We start from the raw sequence: 24181 nt of genomic DNA, 5'->3' as shown, positions 1-24181 counted from the left end.
TTAATCCACCGATAGATAATGCACAAATCCGTTAGCTACAAACGTTACTTCCGCTACAGAGCTCGCGACACGAATGACTGCACATCCAACAACTAGTCAACATTAAATTTTAATAATTTTCACTTTGTGCCGCAGTTCTCGTCACTGTCACAGTGAAATGTGAACACGTTCGAGTCGTGCTGAAATTCGACCAAAGTGTGAAATAGCCTGGCCATTTCTTTTTTTTTAATAGCTACATCACAAGCTTGGCGCTGGCTTGCTTACATTGCTCTGCTCTCCACTGCTCTACACAAATAAAAATTAGTTTAACATGTTCTCAACGGTGGGCAACGGAACCTGGCGTTCGACGCTTTAATTGTTTGCCTTAACAATTCACTTGTTGCCATTCATAATGATGATGATAATAGAAATGGGGTGGGGATAGACTAATTTCACTTTTTATGTTAAAATATGTAAATGAAAAACAAATAAACAACTACAAATGTAATTTCAAGCGGTACAAGTTATTTTGCAATGTATGAAAATTTTCGCTTTCCTCTATAAATATGTATTTATAATTATTTGTAGTACCATTTTGTTATTATAGCTGAACGATAGTTTTGCTCAACTAACTGTTTCTTATGTAGAAATATATCTAGCCATGTCCATACATCTATGTCTTCGATAATAAACGTCCTTGCTTCGGAGACGGCACTTTATTCAATTTAACAGTGGCGCCGTCGACTTCAATACTGCTGACCGATAGATTAAGAAATCGGTTTGCCTATTTTGGTATTTTTCTATAACGTCTTGTTGTCTTGTTGTGAGGCATCATTTGATTAACTACTAAACTACTTGTACAATCAAAAAATAAAAACAAATTTGTCGTCTATTGTATGGAGATGTAAAAACGGCCTGGCTGAAATGTAGTGAACAAATTGAAGTAAAAAATAATTTTGAATCACAACACACGAAATTATTTAATATGTTTTAGCAGTTAAGCTAGCAGCATAATAGTTGTGGCAAATGATGAGGGGAATAGTGGCGCCGCCTACCAGACGTCTCTGAAGCTTTATTTTAGCTGGGTGGTAGCACTGCTGTTATCGGACACAATCGATATGTTTTTCGACACCTCGATTGTATATTCACCAACTAATTCTGCTGCTTAGCTCGCAAAAAAAAAAAACAAATGTAACAAAGTACATTTTCCTATAATTGTAATATATGAAGAGCAATTTAACGCCGCGACTGCAATGAGAATCCGGAAGAAACCGGGGATTGTGAATCACTTGTGAATGTTCGTGAGTTTGGCAGTGGAACGAACTAAAATTCTGTAAAAATATTAAATTACATAAAATTGTGGCCAAATACCTGCACAAACGTGCACCGTGCAAAATGCCAAGCTAAACCAATAATACAATTGTGCAGTAGAAGCTCCCGCGAGAATTAAAACGAATTTCGTTGAAATTTTGGTGTTTTTTTTTCGCAAAAGCAGACAATCGCGGACCTCACGCCAATTAAGCAGTCAGCGAGCGAACAGCAAGAAGGTAAGCAGCGTAAACGAAAACGCTTAGGCAGGTAAAAAAGCAACACAAACAGTTAATACATACATATACATTGGTATGGATTGTTTGTGGTCATGCAAAACACCTTTGTGCATTGGAATTTACGTAAATTCCCGTGTGTGCAGTGGAGTGGGGGCAGTGGCAAGTTTCGTGGAGCAGCGTCAGCGTTTCGCGACCTTTGCCTCAATTACAAACAAACAGAGTGACACACATACACCAACAACTGTGTTAGCTTTTGACTTCTACATACACACATACAAATCGACATGGATGTGTTTGTAGGAATAAAATAGTGGCGGTTGTGCGTGTACTGCTTGTAAGAATGTTTGTGCCTTACTGGGCTAAATTCTTTTCTATATACATGTATGTACACACACACTACATATGAACATATACATATGTATATTTATGTGCATACATATGTGCGCGAGTGCTTAGTATGTGTGTGTGGGTGTCAGGTGTCCCTGCGCTAGTGCAATGACAGCCTTAAGTCACCCACCCATCCTCTACCTTCACTATTTTCAAGTTTCTTGCGTGTGTCATTGCATTTTTAATGTAGACTTGTATGTGGGTATGGATTCCTTTATATGTACCCAATATACACACGTTCCTACATATGTACCGATGTATGTGTATGTGTAAATGTAGCTTTTATTGTTGTCACACTTGCTGCTGACTACTTTCCGTTCTTTTCGCTATTATTTTCGCCGCCTGTGCCTTTAGCTGGCCTGGCTAAGCACGCTCGTGATAAGCAGCACTTTTGCCAACCGTCTCACTTATACTACTTATCATACATTGTTTATTGAGTGTATTTGTACGAGTATGTGTTACTGGTATTGGTACGTGTACAAATCATTATCATAAGGGAAATGTGTGCCGCTGTGACGGATCGCATACACATACATACATATTTACTACATACACTATTCCCACAGCTGCCTGCTGATAAGCCGCTGCTCTCAGATTGGGCGTGCAAAAAAAGAAGTCGTTTTTATACTCATTTAAAGGATATACATACATACATACATTACGTTCCAATGATGTGTCTAAATTGTATACATAATGAACACTCCATGTTTGCTAACCTGTTCAGCAATAATATATTTTGAATATATGTATGTATGTACGTATTGAACCACTTGCTATTAATGCTAACTGAGCGCACATGCAAGTTCACGTGTAAATTAAAACCACACCATACAAAACTGCCATATAATAATAAATCTATTATAACAAGCCCTAACAGCAGTAGCAACAACAACAATTGTTACAATATCAACATTTAAAAAATTAAATGCCGAGCTTGGGCGTACAAAAAACCGAGCAGCAAAATTGTTAGCGAGGGCCTTGCAACACAAACAAAAACATCGAACAATTGAAAATATGAATACAATAAGTACTTTAAGATCCATACGTATAGTACTTCGTCGTATCTACGAGTATAAATATATAGTATATCAAGCTTCGCCGACTTATACTGTTGAGTCATTTGACGCGATTATCGTGTAAAAAGGCTCCGATAAAATGACCGCCCGGAAAAAGTGCAAACCGCTGTTGTAAATGAATGCCAAAATTTAATAATAACCTACATAACACTCTTATTTGTGCATATGATTGATTTTACTTGGGACATTTTTACTTGGGTGCTTTTTTAATTTCGCTGATAATAAAAACATGGCCATGTTAAATATTTTAGATTAGTTAAAAATAAAGAGCCACGGTTTGTCATGCGGCACGGGCATTGCCATCGCAGTGGAATCGTTGCTTGGATGACAAATATAACAACATTATACAATAATTTTGAATCGCACGCAACTGCTGTAAATACCAAAACAACAATAGAAAAACTCAATATACAATATCTACAAAAATATTAAAATGAAAGTCTGTATGTTTGCTTGAAGACTTAAAACCGCTGGTCCGATTGGCGTCAAATTTTGATATGCTGTTGTGCACATGCCAAATTGAACTATTACAATCCGTTAGTATGGTAAAATCGCGGTGAAAAGTTCTACATACATATATGTGTTTGTGTATGTGTGAAGTATAGAGTTGGGCCAAAGCAGCAGCACCAGCAACAGCCACTTTGGAATAGATTTCATTTCTGCCTATAATTTTCTTTACAACTGACCTATCGTGATAAATAATTCAATAATAATAATACGCAAATTAGGGTTCAGGGGAACCTGAATACCTTGCTTGGTTACTCTAGCTTTGATACTTTCTAAGAACCTTGAGTTCATTAAGAACATGGCTACACATATCACATTATATCATTCACAAACGATTTAATGTAAATATTGGAAGTAAGCACGGGATAGAAATAAATTTTTTTTTTTAAATTTTAATTTAAAAAAGAATTAGGTCTGGATAGAAAGGGAAAGCTTAAATACGCATCAGAGCACGCAGGGTAGTAATCGTAGATATATACGTATGTGTGTACTATATATCAATTGCACTAGCTTAAGTACAAAATAGCTTGGGACGTGATGAAATAAGTCTCCCAGATCCTATGTTATTTGATGCCATTGACGTTATGACAAGTCATAATTTTTCATCCATTGCTATTAAAAGCCAAAATTTCATATCTTGGGAACAACAGACGAATTAATTCAGCCACATAATTGCTGCTTTATATTAATTATTTATTCACTTTGCATTTATTTGTGCATTTACTTAAATAAATGCTGTTTTCTTTATTCATTTCTTTGTTTCATTTTCTGTGTTAGTCGGCGATCGCGCAAAATATGTTCCGTAACGTTATCTAGGTTTCGAAACAACACAAGTCATCGTTACGCTTTGTAAAACATTCGCTACCCTAATTAAAAATATTACTAGCATTATAAATTATTATTAATGTGAAGGAGTCACTTCCTCCGAAATGACAGGAAATTTAGTTCGTATTTTGTAGAATATATGCATGTAGTAGTATGTGTGAGGAAACGTACATAGCATGGTTATATATTCATAAATACATATAGTATATCGCAGTTGAGGTTTTTCCTGAGGGTTAACTTGGCCATCTCCCATTTGGCTAATAGCAGTGTTATCAGACAGACTTCCCCACTTTATCATCTCTGCTTCAACTCAGCTCCCACAATCTAATCTTTCGTGCGCGTAATCTACAGCGTATTATTTGGATGTGTGCGTATTTCTGTGTTATTTTGATAAGCTTTGTATTGTTGCCAAAAATTTTCAGCGGCACTAAATAATTCTCATGTTTCTCTTTTGCTCAACAGCAGTTGGACGTCACGAAAAGGCCAACAGGAAGAGGCGAGGGCTCGCACTGCAGTGTGAGTGACCACAAGGACATATAGGCCGACCCTTGAAAGCCTTCACAGAAAATACAGAGCGCACAAGAAGCGACGAGCCAACGAATAAATGGCCGATGGAAATGGGCTGTCATCAGGTGCAGCTTCCGGTGTGGTTGTGGGAGGGGGCGGAGGTGTTGCTGGTGACGGTGGACAGGCATTGAATAACTCGTCCTGCAACACTAGTGTCTCCAGTGCGGCCACAGGCATGAGTTGTAGCAGCAGTGGTGGGGGCGCTGGCAGTCAAGGCTATCATCAATTGAGCGTGACAAGTGAGTATCCAAAGTCCACCTGGGAATCACAGCACTTGCTGAAAATTGTTAACCATTGTAATTATTTTATTTATTTACCAGTTGAGGAGGCGTCACTGCGCAATAATGGGTTCCTGAAACCAAACCCATATGTCGAGCTAGTAATCGATAGCAAAAGCAAGCGTAAAACAGAACTGGTAAAGAACAGCTATCTGCCCAAATGGAACGAGGAGTTCACAGTGCTGGTAAGAGATTCTCTTAATTGCCTGATATGTGACTACGAAGTCTGAAATCCGAAGTGGTGTAAACCTAAGATTCCAAATAAATAAGCCTCTTTTCAGTAGGATCCTATCGAATTTAAAACTAAGCAAAAATACAAGTAGTTACGACAGTCAATTAAACAAAATTAACCTTCAATGACTTCATTAAAATATTCCACATATTATAACATATTTTTTGGTATCTTCAGATCACGCCCAATTCGACGTTGCACTTCAAGGTGTTGGACCATTCCAGTTTTCGCAAGGATGCCATGCTGGGTGAGCGGGTCATCCATTTGGCAGACATACTGCAGCACTTCAATGGTCGGTGCTCAGATTTAGAGCTGTCCATTGATCTGTTCGTCACAACGAAGTCGGAGAATCGGCAAACGAAAAGCGGCGAGCTGGTGGCTATTCTGAACGGATTAAAGCTGGACATGAGTAAGTTAGCACTGCAGAACGGCAATGCTGGAGGGGCCACTGCCATGGCAGTTAATCCAGCTGTGAGTGAAGCTGCAAGCTCAGGCCGCAGCTGTGTCATTTATGGAGGAGTGCGTGCGCGTATGCGGCTCCACTGCAATAATGTGAATGAGAATGCGGCGCCTACACGCTCTCCCATTGCCAATGGTAGTACTGGAGACCAACAGCTGATGCATAGCATGCGACGTGGACTGGCGCCGCCCGTGTGGGAGCAACAGCAACCCCAACAGCAGCAACAACAACAACAACAGCAGCAACAACAACAACAGCATCAACAACAACAGCAACCACTGCGTCTGGTCAATGGCAGCGCGGCGGCAGTGCCGCAAACTGCGTCCTATCCACAGCAGCCACCGCCCACGACATCGCCCGTCACTCAACGTCCACTTCCGCAACTATATGCCAATGGGGCGGCCATGCAAATGCCGCTCCAGCAGTCGCCCGTCGTTATGGAAAATGGAGCACAGGCTACCGCTGCCGGCTATATGGCGGTGACGGGGGCTGTAGGCGAACAACCGCCCAGCAATGTTCTGCCTGTGAGTAACGTGGCCGATCCTCAGTTGCAAACACAGCCCGCTGATGATGAGCCTCTGCCTCCGGGCTGGGAAATAAGATTAGATCAGTATGGGCGTCGCTATTATGTGGATCACAATACACGCTCCACCTACTGGGAGAAGCCAACACCCCTACCTCCGGGCTGGGAGATACGCAAAGATTTGCGCGGACGCGTTTACTATGTGGATCACAATACACGCAAGACTACATGGCAGCGGCCAAACAGCGAGCGTTTGATGCATTTCCAACATTGGCAGGGACAACGGGCACATGTAGTGGCGCAGGGCAATCAGCGGTTCCTCTATCCGCAACAGCAGCAGCAACAACAGGCGGCGCAGGTGACGCAAGACGAGGAGGATGCTCTCGGGCCGTTGCCCGATGGCTGGGAGAAGAAGGTGCAATCTGATAATCGTGTATACTTTGTAAACCACAAGAATCGTACAACCCAGTGGGAGGATCCGCGGACACAGGGTCAAGAGGTAAGCCTTATTAATGAGGGTCCACTCCCGCCAGGCTGGGAGATTCGTTATACAGCGGCTGGCGAACGTTTCTTCGTGGATCACAATACGCGGCGTACCACATTCGAGGATCCGCGACCCGGTGCGCCGAAGGGAGCAAAGGGTGTGTATGGAGTGCCGCGGGCCTATGAGCGCAGCTTCCGCTGGAAGTTGTCACAATTTCGTTACCTGTGCCAGAGCAACGCTCTTCCCTCGCATATCAAGATTACGGTCGCTCGGCAAACGCTATTCGAGGATTCCTACCATCAGATCATGCGATTGCCGGCCTATGAGCTGCGCCGGAGACTCTACATAATATTTCGTGGTGAGGAGGGGTTGGACTATGGTGGCGTGTCGAGGGAGTGGTTCTTCCTGCTATCGCATGAAGTGCTGAATCCCATGTATTGTCTGTTCGAGTACGCGAACAAGAATAATTACAGCCTGCAAATCAATCCTGCCTCCTATGTAAATCCGGATCATCTGCAGTACTTCAAGTTCATTGGACGCTTCATTGCAATGGCGTTGTATCATGGACGCTTCATCTATTCCGGCTTCACCATGCCCTTCTATAAGCGCATGTTGAACAAGAAGTTGACCATCAAGGACATTGAAACAATTGATCCGGAGTTTTATAATTCTCTAATTTGGGTGCGTGACAATAATATTGATGAATGTGGTCTGGAGTTGTGGTTCAGCGTGGACTTTGAGGTGCTGGGTCAAATCATACACCATGAGCTGAAGGAGAATGGCGAGAAGGAGCGTGTGATAGAAGAAAACAAGGAGGAGTACATAACACTTATGACGGAGTGGCGCATGACGCGGTAAGTTTCATGTGCTTAGCTGGAAATGGGAAAGGCTAATAAGTATTTTTTGTAATTATAGTGGCATTGAGCAGCAGACTAAAACATTTTTGGAAGGCTTTAATGAGGTTGTGCCACTGGAGTGGCTCAAGTATTTTGACGAGCGTGAGCTGGAACTGATATTGTGTGGCATGCAGGATGTAGATGTAGAGGATTGGCAACGAAATACCATTTACAGGCACTACAATCGCAATTCAAAACAAGTGGTTTGGTTCTGGCAGGTGAGTCCATAAAACGCGTTGGTCAAGCATTAAATTATATACATAATGTATTTGTCTTCCTCTTGCTTAGTTTGTACGTGAAACAGACAATGAGAAGCGGGCCCGTCTGCTGCAATTTGTCACAGGCACCTGTCGCGTACCCGTCGGTGGTTTTGCCGAGCTCATGGGCTCAAACGGCCCGCAGCGCTTTTGCATTGAAAAAGTGGGTAAGGAGACGTGGCTACCGCGCTCGCACACCTGCTTCAATCGCTTGGATCTGCCGCCATATAAGAGCTACGATCAGTTAGTTGAGAAATTGACCTTTGCCATTGAGGAGACTGAGGGCTTTTGCCAGGAATGAGTGGTGGTGGATTTGTGGTCGGTTTGTTGATTAATGTTTAATTAGTCGCGCATCGTCCTCGTCGTCTGTCCTGTGTTGCGTTGATAGTTACTGTTATTATTATATTATTATTGCATATATTTAACCTTATTGTATTGTATGTATTACTATATTATGTACACTCTATGTTAAGGCCGCCTCGGGTTTCCTATATTCAACACTTACTTCTAAGCGTCTGTTCCACAAAAGCGCTGGCTCAATTGCTGCAATCGATTGTTAAGTTTCCATAATTTCCATTAATTTTTAATGCACATTTCATTCACACAGCTTAGTGTTTGTGTACCAATTTTAAACTAAATTTTAGAAATCAAATCAGGCAGACTGTCCAGAAACAAGCGAAACGAAAGCTAAAAAGATACATACCTATGAATAAGTATATATCTAAATGTATACTTACGCATAAACCTGAGCAATAGCAATGCTGCAACTAATTACACACTTTAAGAATTATTTTATTTAAGGTTTTATTGTAAATAATTATTTGAAACTGCTGCTTCTATTGCTCACTATTCCACCACAAATCATTGTTAACACACAGAGCATAACTTTACTATCCAGAACACTCGTACATCGCCGATATGCGCGCGTGGCAAGCTTGAAGTCGAACTAAGTACATACTTAGGTAATGTAAAATGCAACTAAATAGCGTTAAAGGATAACTGATTTTAATTGTTCAATTGTTCACAACTGTAGCTCTAAGCATACTATGCATAATCACTATACAGAAAAATTTATTTTAAACAAAAAAAAAACACAACCAACAAATATCGTGCAAACTTAAAACACCGGATATAAAACAAACAACTCATAACTAAATGATTTAGTTCGTAAAGACAAGTAAACCATATATATACAAGTATAAATACGACATGTATGACTTCATATAGCAATAATTGTTGATAACAAAATGTAGTTACAAACAATTAGCGCAAAGCAAAACCGTATGTAATACATAAATAGGGCAAACTAAGGGCAATTCATTGTTAGTTGTAAACAGAAATCACAAAATGCTACGTTTATTGTAAAATGTCGAAAATGTTGCGTGAGGCGTGGCCGGAGGAAGTTGTGTAAAGCAGAGTGGCGTCTAAAGTTGATATATAAATAGATTTCAATTAGTTTAATAAAATGTACTGTATTAAAAAAAATAAATGCAAAATTATTTAGTGATAGTCTCGTTGTTTTATTTCTTTGCTTAGTATTACTCCTACAAAATAATTAACAAATTACGGGTCAAATGGGATGAAACAGCAGGGACATATGAAGGGCACATTGCTTTTGATAAGACGAAAATAGGCTTCCAAGCTATGGGTTTTATGAAATAAAATACGTTATGTCGAAAATAATCTCCTTTCATACTATGCCCTCCGTGCGCAATACTTGATTTTTTTTGTAGAAATAAATCTAAATGTATTTAACTATCTCAATTTCGCGTGGCTCGTAGTGTTGCATTCCCTCACAAAAAATATGGATAACAATGTTACTGCATTGAACGATCTTGTGTTCTGAATTAAAGGAAATAATACATATTTAATGTCATGATGTGTTTATTTATTTCATTTGGAGGCAACGAAGAAGCCACACTCCGGCACCGGGACCCGCAGTGCGGCATCCATTGCGGTTGATTCATATACTTTGACATGGAAGAGAATTCGCGATGATAAAGGCGGTCAATGATAATGACAACAACAAATACATGCCATCCACTCAGCGTCCGCGACGTGCTGGGAGCCTGCTGCTGCTTTTCCAGCTATCGACTTTGGCCACGCGCCACATGAGGCAACTGCCACAAACGTGCACCTTTGGGCAAAAGCCATTTCCGTGCAGTTTTAAATGCAACATGGTTAGCTGAAGAGAGAGAGGGGGGGAGTATTATGAATTTATGAGCAATTTCAATTTTGATTTATCAATGTTGGAATCCAAGTTTATTGAATTTTTAAGGTCTCCGTGTAAGTTTCAAAGTTAAACAGAAGGTTCTGAATTCCACTTCAAACCAAATTTTAGTTGGAATTGTAGAATTGTACAAATTGTACAAACATTCCTCAATAATTAAAACTTGCTACTTATAAAAAAATCAATGTAGAATGCTCTACAACCTTGCTTAGTAAGCAAACAAAAATTTCCATCACTATTTTATACGTGCATAGCAAATCAAAATGAAGAAAAGTGGAGACAGCTCCTTGCTGAAATTCCTGGGCGTAGTATTGGACTGAAATTGTTTGTATGAAAAGGTCGGAGATACGCAAACATGATATTCCCTTTTTACTCTTGGGGTTGAGGTTATAGTAATATTATAATGTAATATTAGAAATGTGTGTTATGTATCCGGGGATTAAAAAATAAATAAATAGATTCCTAATAGGCACCTCATCTGTCAGTCCGTCTTATAAACACAAGTATCCCAGGAAGAATGAGCGCCACTTGACAAAAACAAGCTTGTGTTTTTCCCTGATGCATCTCCCCACTCCCTCCCCCATTTTCTGTTAAGATATTTGTATTATTATATTATTATTATATTACACTGAATTCTTTTTTTACACGGTAGATTGGTTCCAGAAAAGCCGTGTTAAAAAACCGTGTAAAAAAAGACAACAAATAGATGATTGGCTCCTTATCTCTAAAAAAAAACAATGCGATATGTTAATTTTATTAAATCACATATACTTGTATAATGTGCATAACGACCCATATAAGAATGGTGTGTTTTTATTTATTTATTTTGTGTTATTTTGAATCGTGATAAATGCTAAATGGAATAAAGCCGTGTAACCATATGTACATATATACTATTTTTAATTTTCAAACCATGTTAAATCAAAACCGTGTAAAAACAGAATTAGGTGTATATATTTTGAATATTTAATAATACTCGTCGAACTGGCATAAATGACCATACGTGACACCGTATATCACAACGAATTTGTTCACACCGAGGGAAAGGAATACTGTTAAAGCGTATTAAAGCTTCGGGCAAGAAAATGATAATATTTGCCCCTGTTGGTACTACTGCTTGAGCGTGTGTAAGTGAGGTGTGTGTGTGTGTGTGCTGTGCTCTCCGCAGGCACTGCTGGTGGTACGCGTTCCGCTCCAAATTTAACAAGCTTCTTCATTATTTATTGCGGGAAAATTGCAAAAACGCAGCATCCAAAACAACAGATAAAAATCGCAGCAACAACAACAACAAAAACACCACAATGGCAACCCATTTAACACCATTACGAGATGGCGCCGCTACTGGGCGCCACACACAGGCTCCCACCTGACATTGTACTATATGTTTCCATGGCCATGCCGCCTTTCCATTGGGATTGGGCGACAGCGAGAGCCCAACTAGAGCAGCCTGCCGACCCTTCTCTGTTATTTGAGTGAGTGGGTGGGTGTCTGTGTGCTGTTTTGTAATTATAATTATAGTTACACACATACATACATACATAACGTAACGGGTATGTGCACTTCACAGTTGACAACCTGCTGCTGTTCAATGAATTTGTATATTAATTTAAGACTTACTACTTATAAATTTACATACATACTTGTACATACATATGCATGCCGTAGTGCCGTCGTCACCTTAAACACTAAACAATTATTTGCATTTGCCTTATAAACTACATAACAAATAACTGTTATCGTTCTGTAACTATTATAGGATATACTTGGACGATTTAAATGAGTTCAGACATTATTTACGTATGACATAGACGAATACAATAAGGATAACATAAGGCAACCTCTTCTGTCTACAGAAAAAATCCATTTAACCTTAAAAAAGTAAGTTTTCTAAGTGAAATCGAGTTTTACAATAATATAAGTATGTTAGTTTTTGAGATCTCATCTCAGGGTCTGACGAACGATCTATGTATGTATGTATGTTCTATACGAAAGCGGTCATCCCTGATCAGCTTTTCTACAGCTTTATTATTATTGAAAAGTTATTTTGTAATTAATTATATTAAGCTTATACTACAGTCATATAAGATGAATACAGAACTAGTTGTAGGACACAGTGAAGAGTGGGATTATAAGTATAACTTCGAAGCATGTAAAGATAACTTTTTTGTTATTTGTTCCAAATGTTAGTACCGCTAATGTGTACTTAATACGATCTGACGCTCCTGGCCATTTCAAATACTATTTATATAGTTGTAATAGAAACAATATTATGCAGAACTACTACAAAATGTTGCTGTCATATTCCGGTTGGGTCCCAAATTATCGGCGGTGGTGCATGCATGGATATAGTTAGTAGGATATATGATGTAGATGTACTTAGTAGGACATATATGTACATATATTCCATAATTTTTATTTGATAGGTCTTATGCCTCTGACAAAAGATGGCTGTGATTCATCTCATAGGAAATAAAATTTCCTCAATGCGAAGAAGGTGTTACGGGATAATATAATATAATATAATATAATATGCGATAATAAATCAAACTACTACATTTGCAAGGGTATACCTATGGCGTACTCATATATAGTACATAATTGTGTACAAAAGGCCATGTGTGTAAATAACGGAAGCTTTTTTTTTTTTATTATGCATGACATTTGTGTGCAGTGCTCACATCAAATCGATTTTGTTTTGAATAATGCATAAATAATTTATTTAGGGCCTAAGAACGAACAATATGTACATATGTATGCACGTGTGTATGTACAAACACATATTTATGTCGCATGCCAAATTATGAGGTGTTAATAATTGTGGCATACGTGTTTCCATTCATGCATATTTTACAACATATAATTGGGAAATTTTCACACACACAAACGGAACTCATGCTTTGTTGTCCTGTATTTCATTAATCATAACCTTATGAGCGAGTGGTACATATTTTATTTGTATAACAGGTCAGACAATTACGTATGTACTTATACTGATGTCGCGTCAGCCATATACATAACTCGCTATTCAATACAAAATAAAAAAAAAAAAACTACAAGTAAAGCCGGAAGGATCAAAGCCAAACTTCTTAAATTTGATGTTAATTTTAGGATGCAGTATTTTAGACGTTATGCAATCATCTCCTTTGAACTATATAACAGGAAAATTTACGGAATTATTATCACTATTTCAAGTTCTTTATCTTGATTTCCATTTCATTACGCCACAATCCATAGCATCACACAAAATAATTCTCGAATCGCTAAATAAAAATAATTTACAGCGTTTTGAGATATTTTCGTCCCTACATTTTTAAATCATTTAATGTACGGTATTTAAATACCATAAAATGGGATTAGTTCCTAATTTATCTGCTAATAGTACAAAATGATATAGCAATATTTAATGTGCTTTTCGGCTTATAATTTTTCCTTTTATTCCCAATATCATTAAACCTTTTATTTTCTAGTAACTTTATATACAAATAAGCAACTGAAAATAATAAAGTGAGAAATCTTACAGCACTTAATAAGGGTTGCATTCACAGCGAATGGCAAAAAGAAGAAGAAGCTTGAAAATAAAGCGCGAATACCAAGCAATTGCAAATAATAAATAAACTAATAAATATGTCATTTTCAAAAGTGGGCAAATGCTGTACAAGCACACCCTCAAAGACGTATCCGCTTCGCGTACCAGAACTGTTAGCTGACTTGGGCCTATCGCCTTGGAGTTGGGGGAACAGGTGAAGTGAAATTAGCTAGAAAAACAAGCCAAAAAATGAAAGAGCATTCATTTTCAGAACCCCCATTAATGTGCCCAGGAGTGTTGATCTCATGCCCATGCGCACAAGGGAGATTGAGCTTCGTTGGCCGTCAACAAAGCCGTCCACCACATCGAAATTGGGAAACGTTAACGAAAACAGGACTCATCTTAAGGTTCCTGGTTGGAGAGGCCCTGCGTCCAAGCCCGGAAATGAGACTAAAATAAGGCGAAGTCTGTTTGTAGTCGAACGACACGCGGTTACACCACAAAGGGACACTCAGTGGATACAAGATACAACAGAACGCATTGAGGCCTACTTGAAGCAACTGGGCATTCGCCAAACACTCTTCCACGGAAGTTTGCGACAAATGTCTACGAAACAATTTGTGGCAGTAGTTAATCATTTCCTACGCTGCGCAGGGTGTACGCAAATTGCGCTAGATAAGGGAAATCACATTGAAAGCTTATTGGTTGCACTGCGGCAGCTTCGATATCCTCATAAGGTTAACAGATCTTGGCTCTTGACGCCAACTGTAACGCATTGTTTTGGCTATGTACTAATGATGCTCGACTTCCTCATGGATTTCGCGCCTCCTCCAGAGGCGGATTCACAGGCCGAATTTGCATTTACAGAAGACACGCTGGACGAGTTCATTTTTGGCAAGGCCGTGAAGTTGTTCCCTATATATCAGGCGAACAAATCGAAGCTGTGCGATATCTTGGACCAGGATAGCGAACTTGCGGAAATGAAGTCAAAAAGCCTTGAGCTAAAACAGCTGAAGGCAGAAGAGAGCGGGTTAGATGCAGATATTATGTCGCGCAGCAAGGAGCTGCAACAACTAAGGGAAAAATTAAAGACTCTACAAACAGAGCTTCTTCAATGTAAATATCTCTTGCAAGCGGGTAGCGTGAAGTGCAAAGGCAGTGAGCACTTGTTGAAAACTAAGGACAACATACTACAGAGCACATGTTCAGAACCTGAATACCAGAAACAAGAAGTAGCGCAACCGACAACTTGCTCTTTGGAGAAGCTTTACCAGCTTAAGGACGAGCTGCAGATGTGTCGTCGTGTGCGCCAAGAGCTTTGTGAGCGCGATCATTTACAAAAATTGCAGTTGCGACGTGCTCGCAAGGAATTGCTCACCAGCATCGAGGCATTCAATGTGCGCATGCGTGATCTAATTTATTCGTCGAGGTGGAGAGTTAGTAGCTCTTTGCAACTGGAATTACCTATACATCCAACTCGGGAAGATGTTGCTCAACGCCATAAACTGTTGCAGCTATTGCGCAGCAAAATGGATATAGAATCAAGTGCTGTTAAAACTAAAATCGGCACCGATTTATCAAAAGCAAATCATGCTGCATAAACACATATACATATATATATATACTTTCCCTCCCTTTTTGCATAACAATATGAAGATTTGTCTTATTTTAATGTGCCAATACATTGATCTCCTTTTTGTGAAAAGCTTTACTCCATGAGGAAATGAATATCTACTATAAAAAGTAGGACGTAAAGGTCTAGTAAGCCCGTTACAGAAAACGTTTAATTATATGTGGTTGTGATGGTGATAAGTTTTTGGTACGAAAATCAAGAATTATCAAATTATACTTGTATATTAAATTAGCTTAAGATATCTTAAACAAGCAATTGTACCAGTAGGAGTTATTTTTCCTTCCATGGACATCGGTGTATTAAATAATAATGTTATATAAGGCTTGAAATAAATCGGTGTGCGTATAATTAAGGCAAGTTATCTAAGTTTTATGGTCAAGGGTGTTAGGCCAACTAAGCTACCAAGCTCTTATGAAGGCAAGTTGAATTGACAATTGAAAGTATATGCTGGAAACTCAGACAATAGGATGTTCTGGTGAAATTGTGCAATGGAGTGGAGTTTAAAAGCTCATTACCAAAGGAAGTCAACACAGCACAAAATGAAATAAGTAGCAACAAATTGTTGAGACTAACAATACAAATATATGTGTACTGCACAGCTGCACATAGTACATTACATATGTGCGAAGTTAAATTGAAAATTGAGCAGTAAATTGTATAAATTAAATAAGTTACGATTCTGAATAGGACTCAACGCATACTCGTATATAGTTAACAACTAACCATTTAACAATGTACTTCAATCAGCCTTTTGGATTTCAACAAGCAACATTTCATAATAAAACGCTTAATAAATGAAAGGTATTTATTTCATCTATTAAAAAAAGAGTCTCGTAGAAGAAATGTTATTGTGTTTTAATTAGTAAATAGGAATCTCACTCATAGGATATATTAGTTTAGTGTGAATGCATGAAACACACAGAAGGTGGCATCGCAGACACCTATCTACCTATCTACCTATCTATTACGTCTGTTAGTTCATTCTACTTTTCGATAACTGGAATAAGTTCAGGTAATCAGGAAGGAGCGCTCAGTGCAATGGATATGTTAGTTAATTAAGCATAATTGGTACAATTTTCTTGTTAAGCTTAATGCACAATGCACAGCACAACATACATTAAACAGCAAAAAGAAATTTGTAATGTAATGCTGCTGGCAAGCCAATGCCGATTGCACCAGGAACTAGTATTTAACGACAATCTTGGAGGACGTTAAAGAGAAATAACATCAAGTAATGACAACTAGAAAATGGCGAGGCAACCACGAGTTCATTTTGAAAACAACGCGGATGTCAGCCACGGAAACCAGTGGAAAGGCAACACAAACGAAAGCGTAAAATAAGCAAATTGAAAGTTTTACGACATGCCACACAGAACGTGCAACATTAAAGTTATAAATGGAGTGGGAGGGCGGTAGGTCGTGGGAGGATGAACTGCAATCGTTTGCAGCCAAAGCAAATCAAATTTGTATGCACAACATAGCAGAGCAGACAGAGCTCTGTGCCATTGCCATTGCGATTGTGATGGACTGCAATGTTTTCTATACGCTTCCGCTTCCGGCAACAGCGAGGACGGCGACGATGGCGGGCACTTGAGAAAAAACTGTCAGCGCCAGCAACAGCAGCAGCAGCACCATCACCAGAGAGCAGCGGGGAGTATTTCGCCGAGTCATTTCTCTGCAATATTTATATGCAGTATCCTGCACCCTAACCCCCTCCAAACGTTTGACAAATTTTTCTGCAAATTTCAGCGCAATTGGTTCGTGTTGCTTTAGTCGAAGCTTAGTACCGTTTTGTGGCCTATGCAAAACCGGAAGCTGTTGTTGCTGCTTCTGCTGCAACAGCAACTGCAGTTGGACATTTCTGCTTACATTGCTGCCCAAAATGTTGCTGAAACAAGAAATGACATTCCTCCCACAGGTCGAGGGCTAAATACCCTTCCGAGCTGCTGAAAGAGTGTCGATAATTAATATACGGGTACATATAAATATGAAATGTGTTTAAGTTATATAATATTGCTGCTTGTGCAGATAAAGATGATTATTATTAATACAATTTTTTTACTTTGCTACATTATCTCCGACTGACAGCAGGTCAGTACTAGTCTCATATGGGTGCCAGACCTGCTCAGGACCCATCCTCTGGACCTCCCCAGGGACTAGCCGGATACTACAACCACACTCCAAATGAAATAATAAACTGTGAAGTTTATCTTTATCCAATTTAATGATTGTCCATGATGGACAGTTTTAAATAAAATACGAAGACAAAAAAATATGGGTGCCAGAACACCGGAATATTGAGGGAAACTGAATTGCAGACGAGCTGGCAAGGGAGGGAACAAACGCAAGCATCCTACCCGAAAGGGAACATCCTTTCGGCTCCTGACGCGCAACCATGCACGTTCTATGGCAGAGCAACGCTGGGAGAGCACAAAATCGTGTGTTCGAGCAAGGCTTACCTGACCATCCCTTCACATAAAAAGGACATTAAAGCTTGCAAAGTTAAAAAGGACTGAAATCTCCATGGTGGTGGGACCCTCACGGGCCCGATTGGCAGACATGCATCGAGACTGAACATCCCGTTGAACGCTTGCAGCAGAAGCTGCAGAGACGAGGAGGAGAAGAAGAAAAGTGCAGGTGCAGATGCACGGTACGCACCCTAGGGAAACCTTTCTTAAACGGCCTCTCGGAAGTAGAGAACTCATGGACCTAGTACAATTTTTAAATACCACCAGACAGCTGAAGACCGTTCAGCATAATTAGGGATTACATGGTATTACAACGGACCTCCAATGTCTAAGTGGGCGGGTGAACACCAGCACTCCAGCCATTTCAAGCTTGCCTAACATTATCTCTATTTGTTATGAATCATTTGGGTATAATTTAAGGAAGTGAAACATGACTTTTTTATTGTTAGCCATCACATTGTAGTATGTATATTCTTTTATATGGTGTTTACGTGTATATTTATTTTTGAAAGTGTATGTTTAGCTTAATTAGTTCTGATAAATTTTAGGAGTAATTCGGGCGAAGTACGAGTAGTTACGAGATGCTATTGGATATTGGGTTTAAAGTCTCCTGAACATCAACTTTTGACTTCAAATACTTCATATTTGTTGCATTTTCATTCATTCGTAATCAATATACTTGTAAATACGTATGTATGCCGGACTGGGGCTGGATGATTTCTCTTCTCTCTTTTTGGTCCTTAATTAATCTAGTTATGAACTAGCGTTAAGTGTTCCCTTCTACTCACTGGCTAATAAATTGCTGGAGGCGTTAATAGACAATATTGTATATTTTTTTATTTTTTATTTTGAGTTTTTCTGATCTTTTAAGTTATATATAAAATATAATGTATTAATATTTTATATATTTACGGTTTTCTCAAATCAAGTAGAATAAAAATAAAATATATTATTGTCGTCTGTGAATACAATTAGCTGTGACAATATTGGTAAACTGTTCATAGTATGTATAGGTTTCGTAGATGCCCCATCGTGTTGTAGGGTGCGAAAAGGTGCCTTGGGCATGCACGTTCAACAGCCGTTTTAACGGCAATTGCATTATCAGTAAATTATATCTGCGGCTGGTGGCGCGTGTCTCGCTTGCCGGCCATGTTTATGTTGGCACTGTTGCCTGTCCAGCTGTTGGCCATATTTGTAGTTGCGTTGCATGTTTGTTGTCCTTGCCGTTGCTGCTGTTGATGTTGTTGTTGCTGTTGCTGCTGCTTGGTTGCTACTCCTGCCCTAGTCGTTGACTGTTTGCATGCCATTTTCGGCGCTTTTCTGCTGATTTATGCAAAACCGTGGCATTTTTCAATTGCATTTCCATTCTCTCCGCCCTCTCCCCTCCAGCTCTACCTCCGAATAAACACTCTCCTGGGCACGCGTGTTTCCTTTGCTTGTTTGTGGAAATGCGTCGCTGGTTTAGCGTTCATACACAAGTATTTGTTTGTATGCGAGCGTGTGTGTGTGTGTGTGTATGTATGTGTGCGTCAAACAATTTTCACACATACGTATGTGAATCTTTGCTTTGAAATGGGCAACACATCGCTTGGCTCATTGTTGCCACTGTTGGCTCTGTTGTTGCTGTTGTTGCTGTTGTTGCTGCTGCTGTAGTTTATGTGTCGTCGCCGTTTTGCCAGAAGTGTGCATCCTTTTGCGCGGATTTGAAGCTGCAGCTCTGCATTTTATGGTCCGCACACACCAGCAAATGTGTGTGTGAGTGTGTATCTGCGTATTTGTCTGGAGGTGTGCTCGTATGTGTGCTCATATATCTACGCTTGGTTTTGCGCATTTACTGCTTAGTTATAACTTTCACGTGGGTTGTTTTAGTAGTTTAGTCTCAGCCCCCACCCCTATGGCTCCACCGAGCTGGAGCATTTAAATTATATGCCATAAAAGTTGTATAAAGTGCCATGCATAGAAGATTTGCGCCGCTGCGAGTCAAAGTTTTATATGATCGTTTATATTTATGCCACTTATTACATGGCAAGTTTACTATAGTGGGAGAGATTTTTTATATACAAGTCGCGTATAAAAACATTGATTGATATTTCCAACTGAAAGTGCTGTTTGCTATATGAAAATATAAAAAAGATTGGCCAGGTGAAGATATACGCATTGAAATCTCAACTGTTTTTACATTTCTTTCTATTTATATATATATAAACTAGTATCGGGATTGTTTCGAAAGATATGATATTTTAAAAAGCTATTTCAATTACATGCGAAATCACAGCTGTGTCCCACATTTGCCATCGTTGGAATGGGTGTAGACAAACATACTCGTATTTGGGTAAAAGGGGTGCCAAACACTGAGGATTGTGTTTTTTTAAAATTTTATTTTACTCCGGACTCACATTTAATTTTGTAAACAGCCCACGATTTGTCACATTAAATATGATTCGTTGCATCGAATGCTGTTGCTAATTCGCACAAAATAGGCGTGAAATGTGGTTGAGTCGGCGCTGTGGCTGCGCCCTTGTAACGCTGCAAATTAAAATTATGCACTTTGAGAGCCCGAATTTAGGGTTAATCATACGCACGGTGACATCCTGTTGCATAATTAATGCTAATGTACATAACTATTATGACTGGGAGAGCAGAAAATGCGCATAAGCTGTCGGACTCTTTATTCAATAACATTTCGGCTTGTTAAATAAATTATTCGCGCCATTGCACAGTGTCAGCAACGTGCTTTGGCAAAGGATTAGCCAACTGGGCAATTTATGAGCATTGATGTTAATGCAAGTGAAAACAAACAAAGAATTTATTGGCCTGCATAACTCAATGTATTTGGCAGTGGAAGGCGTCCGATGACGAACACGGTACACAGAACACGGACGACAGTGATATATATAATGCGCCGGGCCCAAGTAAGTACGAGTAAGTACGGATGTGAATGCAACCGTTCAAATTTATGGATGAGTGGCAACGACGGGCGGCCAAGGCCGCATAAAATGCCAAAAATGAGTGCAAGAAGCGCGTCTGCAAATGCGAACAAAGTGCGTCAAAGTTCAGGCAGTCCAAGCAGAGAGGCAGAGAGGAAGAGCAGGAAGGAAGACACGACGGCAGGCGGAAGCGGAAATGCAAAAATGCAATTGTCACGCACATGCACACGCACACAGCGACAATCTAGGCAATACCGAGTATACTGGCGACAATGGTGGTGTCGGCTTGAGGCTTAGGGCGTGGGCTTCCAATTTTTAATGGAAAACTGGTGTAGCGAGAGCTGAGCAGTAAATGAGGATTTGGCTGCGCTTTACCCAAAAAAGAGACATACTATAAGGATTTTTATTAGCAGTGCTGCCAATACACTTAACGCCAATTAAGAAAATGGTTTCAAATGCAGGCATATTGCAAATAAGTTCATAGTTACATTCATATATTATTATGATATATTGTTATTTATTTATTTGCTGTGGTCATTCGTGTGAGTGCTGCAACATCATCATATATAGCCAAGCATTGCTGTACCTACTTGTAATACCTTTTCTTGCGGGTGTCTGGAATGGTAGTTATTTGTGGTTTATGCATTTTCTCTGCTGTGCTCTGCTCCCTCTAAAGTCTCAGTGCAAACATAATATAGAATACCTACAAGTATGATTTTGAAATCGAGGAGTCAAGTTGTGTTTCATAGATAGCTCCTTCAATATCTTCTCCATTATAATATCGGCAATTGTTGTTAATTGAGTTTTGTTTATTAATTTTAATAAGTTTCTCTGAAGCCAAATAGCTCGGAATACTAGCAAATGGACCTACACGGCAAAAGGAAGTGTATTGTTACGTCTTTATTTGAATTCAAATGTTGGTTGCTGATACGAATTAAATATGTTCGAGTTTGTTATGGAAATATGTAGTAAACTGAAGTGAATAGCAACAAGAACCTAAGGCTCGCATCAAAACTCTAAGATAGGTAATTGGATGGTTGATACTTTATAACAGCGATTCATTATATTTGTTATAAAGTCAATTTATTAACATCTAACCGTATGGAATTCAATGGATTGAGTACTGTACTGGGTAAACAATACCAATAGTCAGTACCTATTGGTTGACATGGAACTGAAACTTTTATGTACAGCTTCAAAAATATAGTATTATTGACAATTTCAACTGCATTTAGCTTAGTGGGGGTATATTATAGTGATATAGATTCCAATCAAGGCCTAGTATTCCGATTGGTACTCCAAATCTATATGAAGTAACAAAAGAACAATTAATACTCTCAACTGATAATTTAAAGAAGACTCGAGTTAATCAAACAAAGAATAGGCCTGGCTGTCTCCTACAGCCAAAATCTGAACCATAGAGGAACCTATCGATGTCAAATGTCGCATCGAAACAATGGTGCGGACAGCGAATAGGCTGGACTAGAGCCTCTTGGTCGGCACCCTCGCAAAAAGCTGTTGACGTTGACATCGGCTGACAAGTGCAATAGCAATAGCAATAGAAACAACAACATGGGGCCATTATTTCTACCGTTATCTCGTGCAACCCTTTTGGGCCGTTGAAGGTACAGCTTGATGCTACAAGGCAGTAGAAGCAATTGGCAAGCATTCCTTGAGCGGCTTGTGCTACTGACACATAAGCTTGTTTAAGCCTGGAATTTGCATATTACATTATTGGCTGAGTGGCCCAATTGCTATGGATGCCAGTCGCCTGCTCCAAACGTACTTCTCTTGGCTCTCTATTCGAGTCTCATCCTTGAAATGCTTTATGGTCACTTTATAAATGTAACGTGTGGATTAATCTAGTGCCCACACACACAATAAATCTGTGTAGTTGTAAATAGAGATGGGATAGTGAGTATCAACAAATTCGAAAAGTTAAAAGTTCCAATTTGTTATTGATATGAAGGACCAAAACATTTGGCTTCACCATTCATTAAATTTTAATAAAAATATAAGAAATAAGGGAGTGAAAAAATGAATAAAACTATATAAAGTCAAAACAAACTTCAAACTTTTTTAATATAACAGATTTGATCTCGTTCCTAAATGCTCACAACCGATGTGGTGCTGTGCGAACTTTCAATAATATTGTAACATGCAGAAATAAGCGTGGCAGTCGCTCCAACCATTAAATGCACATATATTTTCGAATATATATCCGTTAATTCGTCGGACTGTTCATCTATAAGAATAGGAGCAAATTTTATAATAGTTTGGTTTTGAAAAGGGCGGACAACATTTAAGAAGTTTAGAAGACGCTTCGTACATAGATATTTTTTGTAAATGATCGAAAAACTTGCCCGGATTGGTGAGAACTGCTACTTAAGGCCTATTCTCAACATCGTAAAACGATCATTCATATTCTTAAATGTACGTCTATCACGTTTCCATCATTATGTTGGCTGCATGGCCAACAGTTGAACTGCAAACATGCAAACACTTGCCGTGTGCTTATGCGGCATAAGTTGCGCATACGCCATGTTGACCCGTTGTTGTTGTTGCTACTGCTGGTGCTGAAGCTGATGTCGGGCTGTGTGCCACTTATTGAATATCCAGGAATAGTAGGTGAAGGGTGTGCGAGAGCCCAAGCATAGGCACAAACACAACTGACATGTTGATATGTGCCACACACACACACACACAAACCTAAACACCTGTGCAGTGCGCCACACACAAATAAAATAAACTGCAAATGCATTTGAATATGTGGGCGTGTTTGCCAGCTTCTCTGCTCCAGTTATGTATAATAGGGCCTATCTCACAAGTGGCCACTCGGCTGCTCGGATGCTCGACTAGGCGTTGATAAAGCTGTTCTAACTGGATTAGAACATGTCCAGTTGCCGCTGCTGCTGGTTTTATTTGCTTGACCGACATGCGGTCACTAATGCACTCCGGCATCCATCGACTCTAAATAAAATAAGCTTCATTGACCTTTAGCAATGGACTTTTCCAAAATCAACTCAGGATCAGAAGCATCTACAGGAAATTAATGACCCATACACAGAATATTTTTTTAGCTTCAAGCTATGATGGAGAAATTATGGAAATTATGCTAACATTATTAACAGGCATTACTCGTATACAGGTCAACAGAAGCTGACACAGCAGTGCCTCCAAAGGCGGGTGTGGTTCTCCGGCAACAAATCTACACAGGTCAGCAGAAGCTGGCTCAGCAGTTCCTCCACACGTATGTGGCTCTCTACCAAGTGGGCGGGACTCAGCGGTACTTCTACTGAAGGGCGATTGGCCTACTAGGTATATCATAATAAATACAAAGAAAAGAGCTTTGTAGAATAAGTTATACAGGTACATAAGT

The 24181-nt window shown here is 39.5% G+C and overlaps 2 protein-coding genes across 2 annotated transcripts; both read left to right on the top strand.

Annotated features, from left to right (window-relative positions):
• Window positions 1-1151: 1151 nt before the first annotated feature.
• Window positions 1152-9527, top strand: LOC115630538 (E3 ubiquitin-protein ligase Su(dx)). Its single transcript, XM_030527143.1, has 6 exons — window positions 1152-1526; window positions 4784-5127; window positions 5209-5351; window positions 5576-7719; window positions 7781-7979; window positions 8050-9527. The coding sequence occupies exons 2-6, from the start codon at window positions 4926-4928 to the stop codon at window positions 8317-8319; spliced, it is 2958 nt and encodes a 985-aa protein (XP_030383003.1). The 5' UTR covers window positions 1152-1526; window positions 4784-4925; the 3' UTR covers window positions 8320-9527.
• A 4308-nt stretch (window positions 9528-13835) lies between these two features.
• Window positions 13836-15930, top strand: LOC115630643 (kinetochore and Eb1-associated basic protein). Its single transcript, XM_030527283.1, has 2 exons — window positions 13836-13988; window positions 14046-15930. The coding sequence occupies exons 1-2, from the start codon at window positions 13873-13875 to the stop codon at window positions 15373-15375; spliced, it is 1446 nt and encodes a 481-aa protein (XP_030383143.1). The 5' UTR covers window positions 13836-13872; the 3' UTR covers window positions 15376-15930.
• Window positions 15931-24181: the final 8251 nt, after the last annotated feature.

The sequence above is a fragment of the Scaptodrosophila lebanonensis genome, unplaced genomic scaffold (assembly GCF_003285725.1).
Source record: "Scaptodrosophila lebanonensis strain 11010-0011.00,11010-0021.00 unplaced genomic scaffold, SlebRS2 tig00001410-arrow-pilon, whole genome shotgun sequence".
Taxonomy (NCBI): Eukaryota; Metazoa; Arthropoda; class Insecta; order Diptera; family Drosophilidae; genus Scaptodrosophila; species Scaptodrosophila lebanonensis.
Note: the sequence above shows the minus strand (reverse complement) of the source record. Positions and strands in the feature narration are given on the sequence as shown.

Coding starts and splice junctions, on each gene's coding strand:
- LOC115630538 (XM_030527143.1), top strand. CDS start 4,926: ATGGCCGATGGAAATGGGCTGTCATCAGGTGCAGCTTCCGGTGTGGTT. Junction 5,128..5,208: donor TCATCAATTGAGCGTGACAA/GTGAGTATCCAA, acceptor TTTATTTACCAG/TTGAGGAGGCGTCACTGCGC. Junction 7,980..8,049: donor AAGTGGTTTGGTTCTGGCAG/GTGAGTCCATAA, acceptor CCTCTTGCTTAG/TTTGTACGTGAAACAGACAA.
- LOC115630643 (XM_030527283.1), top strand. CDS start 13,873: ATGTCATTTTCAAAAGTGGGCAAATGCTGTACAAGCACACCCTCAAAG. Junction 13,989..14,045: donor CCTTGGAGTTGGGGGAACAG/GTGAAGTGAAAT, acceptor ATTCATTTTCAG/AACCCCCATTAATGTGCCCA.